Genomic DNA, 7,371 nt, shown 5'->3' on the forward strand with positions numbered 1-7,371 from the left:
AAGACGTGTCTCATTTCCCAGCTTCCTCTGCACTTCCTGCTTTCCATCAGACAGAACGAAAACAAAATGCGATAGTTGAACTTTAATAAGGGGCTGTGATCAATGACAGCGCTATCAACGCGTCCTGGCACATCTGACAGACTGCTTATTTAAATGTAATTTGTTTGGAGTAATATAAAATCCACCATGCAGTTCTCTCCAACCAACGGAGACTTCACGTTCGTCTCGTCGACAGAAGCTGAAGGTGGGCTAATGTTAGCTGCTAGCAGGCCTTTAACCTGCTTACGTGCTTTGTTTTAGTTGTCATAAGGTAGCGAAATCATCCACGCATAAATGCGATTAGTGTGAGCCGACAGCATGCTATTTGAATTAGCTACTGAACATTATTCATTTTGCAGGCTATCATGTAGCCTTGCTAACTCATTTCAGTGCTGATACGTGTCGTTCTTGTTGGCTGTAAATGAACGTAAGTTAGCTGACAAACATCTTTGCATTTTTGAGGCTTCGTTTGATCTTCCACGTCGTCCATGTTACGAGGCCGTTAAAATAAGACCCTTAAAGAACTATTATTAAAGTCATTTAGCTCTATGACGAAACACTATAGTTGGGTATCCTGACTAGGATATAACTTGTATTCTTATTCACACCCTTGTCACTCACTTTTCCTACCAGCTCACAGTGACATATTGTGACAGAAACAGACTGGTAATATTTCACGGGACGGGTGGTACATGACTATTTCATGAATTAATTACAGACAGATAATAGACCTTATTAATACAGCTTCCCTAACTAAATGTATAGGTCCTTTCATTAGAGACAGTGATGGCTGAAGTATTCAGATCCTTTCCTTCAGTAAAAGTACCAATACTGCAATGTAAAAATACTCCATTACAAGTAAAAGTCCTCTGACTGATATATTATTATATATGACATCATTAGATCATTAATAGTGAAACATCAGTGTTAGAGCAGCATGTTACTGTTGTAGCTGCTGGAGGTGGAGCTAGTTTCAACTACTTTATATACAGTTAGCTAGTTTAGTCCAGTGGCTCCCAACCTAGGGGTCGGGGCCCTCCAAAGGGTCAGCAGATAAATCTGAGGGGTGGTGAGATGATTAATGGGAGAGGAAAGAAGAAAAAACAAAGTTCTGATACACAAATCTGTTTCAGTTTTTGGACTTTTTCTCTAATCTTTGATTTTTGCTGAAATATTGGATCATTTGAACATTTATTGAAATGAAAGCATGTGAGAAGTTTAGAGGGAAAAATCACTATTTGGTGGAGCTGTTAACAACTCATAGACATGTGAAATGTGACCCCGACTACACACTGCTTTTTGTAAGATGTCAAAAGCTAAAAAGGTTGGAAACCACTGGTTTCATCTTTAACAATGTGTTGTATTTTAAAAGCTTGTTATATTATCCATTGTGTCAAATCTTCATCTGAAAAGTAACTAAAGCTGTCAAATAAATGTAGTGGAGTAGAAAGTACAAAATTTCCCTCTGAAATGTAGTGGAGTGGGAGTATAAAGTAGCATCACATGGAAAGGATTAGTAAAGTACTTTAAGTAAAGCACAATTATCTCAAATTTGTACTTAGGTATAGTACTTGAGTAAATGTATTTAGTTACTTTCCACCACTGTTTAGAGACACTATAGATGTCTTAAGAGCTACTGTATGTATTTTGTTAAAAAAGGTGATGAGTTTTTACCTGTCTGCAAGAACTGTACTGTATGTGTTTACAGTGGGACTGCAAGTAACATTCATCTTTATTACTGATTAAGTTGATGATCATTTTCTCAAATAATCAATAACTATGAAACATCAGGAAATAGTGAAAACTGCCCACCACAATTTCCCAGACACCAAGACCATGTCTTCAAATTGCTTGTTTTGCTCAATGAATGGTTGAAAAAGGTGTAATATTATTATGCTTCAAATGAGCTTAAATAAATCATCTAAATTAATTGACAATTCATTTTCTGTTCAGTCCTCTCAAATGTTTAATGATGCTTACAAGGTACAGAGTGAAGTGGTCCTTTCCTCAAAAAAGAACATATAAGGGGTACTTTAATATTGTTCCTTCATAAAGCTGGAGGGCTTGCAAGAGATGGATTTTACAAAGAACAGTTAAAATCCACGTAGCAGAGGCAGAGATATCCTGGCTTTCAGTCTCTAGAATGGGCCAGGCTCCAAAAAACCCAAGGTCCAGCCCTAAAACCCTTCTTGTCTAGTACATGCCATGTCAAGCCCAAGCTAAGTGTCCATCAAGGACTGAAAAAGCCATATTTGTGGCGGCGTTGGCTCACAGAACGTCTGACATGGTGCACATTTAAACACAGGATCCAGGAACCTGCTCCAACAAGAAAATATTACAGATATGAATAGTATCAAACAAACAATAATAATAAATTAGGTCAGCATTTTAACTTACACCATTAATGCATCCACAGTCTGGCATTTCACTCTTTTCTCCTTAATACAGGATTAAACTCAGTAATATGCGTTCTCTGTTTGTTCTGCATGGAATGGTTTGTGGGGGGAAGAGGGAGTCACAGGCCTGAAGGGTGGAGTTATATAATCTTATGGAAGTGGTCTGGTCAAGAGTGGCAATCTATGCGATGAATGCAGGTGGGATGGAGACTTGTGATTTAACAGGGACTTGACAACACTCTTCCAGAACCACAGAAGATATTATACACTTGTTTCCTCAGGCTCAATACTAATGTCCAGGTGGAGTCAGTTGACCTTTTTGGGTGAAATTAGTGGGGTGGCTGTGTCATACTGTGTCTGTTATATTTCATCATACATCCTGGTAGTGTATGTATTTCCTGTGCCACGTCAGTCTGTGATCAAACACTTAACTCTGCAAACAAACTGGTTCTCCACAGAGCTCAGTGGCACCATCAGCACCCCCGACATTAAACTGAATATGGGCAGTGACGGCGGTAAAGACCCGTACGCCACCACCTTCCTGAGGCAACGAGGCTACGGCTGGCTGCTGGAGGTGGAGGAGGATGACAGTGAAGAGAGCAAACCTCTTCTGTGAGTACATGTTGTGTCTTATGCCTTTTTATTTTTTCAGATCTTCTTTCTACTAATAGTCAATAGTAACCTGTTGAACAGATCTGGCTGTTTTTACTTATGGCAGCTCATACAGTCCTTTTTAGTGGCTGCTGCAACATTTCTACACAGGGCAACATGCATGTGTCACTCTATGCCACACCCTAGTCAGCAGCAGAGCGGAGACCAGTAAGAGGCTGTTCTACCGGCATATGCCACTCAGAAACGGCATATTATTCATGTTCCACTGGCAGTTACCACTTCTCACCAGCGAATACCAACAATATGGCACCTTTGTTTTGGTGTCATATACTGATTCTGAGCAGTATGGAAGATAAAAACGGCAGGTCACTGGTGTTCCTCCAGCAGATACCACTATCTACATGCATTATGCTGACTTTTACTGGCATATAACACTGCTGTGGTAATGGTTTACCTCAATGGCACATTAAATACCACTCTGAACCAACTTTTTTGATAACTGATTAATCTTTTTAGTAGTTTGTCAAGTAAAAATGCCAAATAGTCACTGGCCTGAGCTTTGGGAATTTTTATGTTTTTCTTTGTCATGTATGCTAGTAAACTAAATATCTTTGGATTTTAGGATGCCTGTTGAAAAAACACAAGCTATTTGAATACGTAACCTTGGGCTGCTTTCAGTTATAAAAGGCATTTTTCTCTATTGTCTGACATTCTGGGAAAAAAGATGAATTGACAGAATAACTGTTAGATTAATTGATGATGAAAAAAATCATTAGCTGCAGCCCTACATACCATCAACCACCTCTCAATCTCAGAATCACTCCCAAGAGCCAGAGCTGTGAAATCAAATCCTTTGATTTGTATGATATTGTGTTATGAGACATTTTATATGGTGTGATTTAATAAAACAAACGTTCTCAGATGACATCAGAAAGTAGCCACTTTTGTGTTCTTGTTTGACACAAAGTCAGCCATCATTTTTTACTTATCTTAGTTAGTTTTTTTTCTCTTGCCACTTCAGGTTAAACAGAGAAATGTGTGGCAAGTTGTGATTTGTTGGAATGTATGAGTCGGTTGTATCAATGTTGGCTCCACATAAAGCTCTGACACAAATTCTAGCTTCAAATAAATCCATAGACACCACATACACACTGAGTAAACTGTACAAAATGCTTTCTATGCAGTCAAACAGCATCATATACACTTTGTCAGAAGTATTCAACTTACTCAGATCTGATGTAATTGATTGATGTAATCCTGCTTTTCATACTTCTTTAGTGATCGTCTTCTCTAGCCGTTCACCAGGTAAAGCTTTAGTCGTGACAGTATTGTCTTATCTGTGTGATCAGGGAGGAGCTGGACATTGACCTGAAGGACATCTATTACAAGATCCGTTGTGTGCTGATGCCAATGCCATCACTGGGTTACAACCGGCAGGTGGTCAGAGATAACCCGGACTTCTGGGGCCCTCTGGCTGTGGTTCTGCTCTTCTCCATGATCTCTATCTATGGACAGTTTAGGGTGAGCAGGACACACCACTGTCATCTGCATTCATGAATTCAAGCACATTTCCCACAGTGTTCCAGGATTGTCTATTCGCCCTTTTCCACTGCAAGAACGTAACTTTCTATAACCTGGAGCTTTCCATCACCTGAACTTTGAAGGACCTTGTGAGGCTTTGGTTCTACCTTGTGTTTCCACTTCCTGCTTTTCCTGCACTGTCACCTTTTTCTACCCACTTGAGTTTGCAGCTATGAAAATAAGACATGTTAACACATCACCTTGGACTTTGGCTTTTTCACATTGGTGAAAAACTGTTTTTAGTACATATAGTTAATGATGTTGATGGTATGATGTGGTAACTTCCTGCAGCTTTTAGTGTTCACTCTAAATTCTGCTTTTACTTCTCAGGTTGTGTCTTGGATCATCACCATCTGGATATTTGGATCACTAACAATCTTCCTGCTGGCTCGTGTTCTTGGTGGTGAGGTAAGTGCAGCTGACACCTAGTCATCTTCTCTAACCAGACTAAATACAGTCAGGTTTCTCTAACAAATGATGTAAATGTTTTTCTCATGGAGTGCTGTTGTTGTTTTGTAGGTTTCCTATGGTCAGGTTCTTGGAGTGATCGGATATTCTCTTCTTCCTCTCATCGTTATAGCCCCTCTGCTCTTGGTGATCAGGGGTTTTGAGGTGGTTTCAACACTAATCAAAGTGAGTTGAGGACCACACATTAATTAACAGCCTGTTATTTTCCATGTTGTGTAAATGTATAGAGTATTTGTCTAATAACAGTGGCTAGGAGGGAGAATGTAATCCCACTATCTCCAAAATCTGAATCTCAAAAACCAGCAGGATCCCTTCTCTGGAGTCACCGAACTTCTGCCTAGAACCAGCAAATCAAAACAATCAGATATATTTCTCAAATACTAACAGAATTATGTCACCAGTCTGTGACCAAAAGAAGATACTACTCATCTGTGACGGGCTGATCAGAACATTCAGAGACTGAACAGATGGTTGAAAATGTTATCATAGCTGGCACAGCTTTAAATACTGTTAGCTTCAGCGTAAAATGCTCCGTGCAAGTACGCAATGCACTGTATGTTCTGCAGTGTATAATCTGAAAAATTCTTTGCACGACACAAGTGTGAGCTGCAGTGTGAGCGTTGCAGCTATAGCATGAAAAAACAAGAGAAAGCAGATCTCCTCTTTTTATATTTGTGTACTTGCATGGAGCATGTTTGAGGCCTTGCTGCACCTAAAATCCACAAAATTATTGTTAGTGCTGTGAACGTTGACAATTTTCTGTACATGTATACGCATGAGACATAGTAGGTTCCAAGAATTGAGCAATAAGTAGCTGTTGTTTGTCCAAAAACACCATTAAAACAGTTTTGGAACAGTTAGTAAGTATTTGAGGTCAGATGTCAGCTGAAACGCCTGTCTTTAAGATAAGAAAATGGCATATTGATAAATATCTTGTAGCTGTAGGCCATCAGCCAGTCAGGAAGTGTTAATCAGGGGGAAGTATATGAGATATATAATTATTAAAACTGTCTAAACCTTACAACAAAAACATTCCATTCATGAAACAGCCTGTTTTTTCCTGAAAAGTTGTCTCCACTGGAATAATCATGGAAATATTTAAAATACATTTGAGAGAATAAGTGTAATCTTATTCGTCTGGTATGAATGTGTTTATAATAATCAAATAACTCGTCCCAAGTGGGTTTCAAACAATCCTTTGCGTGCACTGATGGAAGAAACAGACTTAAAAAGAGGCTTTGGGTTGCAGCTACACGTGTAAATAATTGTGTGTAATCCAGAGCCTGATAAAGATCTCTGACAGTGTAACTTTTGTGAAAGCAGTAACCTCCTTCATGCACTTGTTGCGTGATATGTCTCAGTCACAAATATAGAGGAATAACAATACTTTATTGTCTGCTCTCATCTTTCAGCTGTTTGGAGTGTTCTGGGCTGCTTACAGTGCTGCTTCACTGCTCGTCGGAGATGAATTTAAAACGAAGAAGCCTCTTCTCATATATCCCATTTTTCTTTTGTATATCTACTTCCTGTCACTATATACTGGTGTCTGACTGGATGAGTTGAAACTGTGGACCTTTTCATGGACAGTGACCCTGGAGCACAGGGGGGGAAAAGTCAAACATCGAAACCAAGATTTTTTAAAAAGGTGTTTATTTCTTTTTTAACTCTGTTTAATTCTAGACGGTGGGGATGTTGGGAATATATATCAATGTATATAGTTTTGTCCCTTATGTCTTTGGTCAATAAAAAGCATATGCTTTTACAGCTTAAACTTCAGTATGCAGACTTCTCGTTCACCAGTGCAATACAGTCCCCATAGTCCAATTGACCTGTAGTTCATGAAGCTGGAAATAGTTACAAGATTGTATATTAATGTATTTTATTTTTTTCACATGAATGTGGTGCCAAATATTTGTGTATATTTCATGCAGAAGGAAGAATTAAAGAAGAGAATACAGCACCACACAGAAAGAAGGAGATTGCTGAGCATAACGCTTTGCATTGTTATGCACTGTAATGTAGTATGATAAATGTCCATTTATGCTTTTTTTCCCATTTTTCAGACTTATTTTCTTCATTTATGGATTTCAGCATTAGAAGCGGGTTGACTTGGGCAGTTAGAGTGATATAAAGCATTGCCTGCTAAATGTGGTGCCTTGTTTTCCTACCCCTGTTTGTCAAACGTTTAATACGGGAATATAATCATTTGATCAAGAATTACAGTAAATGAATAGCATAGTTTGTCACTTACTTACACCACAAAGTCTCACTCAAA

The 7,371-nt window shown here is 38.8% G+C and overlaps 1 protein-coding gene across 1 annotated transcript; it reads left to right on the forward strand.

Annotated features, from left to right (window-relative positions):
- Nucleotides 1-7,153, forward strand: yipf4 (Yip1 domain family, member 4). The gene is made up of 6 exons (XM_067609316.1): nt 1-244; nt 2,894-3,047; nt 4,397-4,568; nt 4,959-5,036; nt 5,148-5,261; nt 6,509-7,153. The coding sequence occupies exons 1-6, from the start codon at nt 187-189 to the stop codon at nt 6,644-6,646; spliced, it is 714 nt and encodes a 237-aa protein (XP_067465417.1). The 5' UTR covers nt 1-186; the 3' UTR covers nt 6,647-7,153.
- Nucleotides 7,154-7,371: the final 218 nt, after the last annotated feature.

Source organism: Thunnus thynnus, chromosome 14, assembly GCF_963924715.1.
Source record: "Thunnus thynnus chromosome 14, fThuThy2.1, whole genome shotgun sequence".
Taxonomy (NCBI): Eukaryota; Metazoa; Chordata; class Actinopteri; order Scombriformes; family Scombridae; genus Thunnus; species Thunnus thynnus.

Excerpts from the sequence above, each read along its gene's own strand:
- yipf4 (XM_067609316.1), top strand. The coding sequence starts at position 187 with ATGCAGTTCTCTCCAACCAACGGAGACTTCACGTTCGTCTCGTCGACA. Across the intron at positions 3,048-4,396 it reads GAAGAGAGCAAACCTCTTCT|GGAGGAGCTGGACATTGACC; the intron begins GTGAGTACATGT and ends CTGTGTGATCAG. Across the intron at positions 5,037-5,147 it reads CTCGTGTTCTTGGTGGTGAG|GTTTCCTATGGTCAGGTTCT; the intron begins GTAAGTGCAGCT and ends GTTGTTTTGTAG.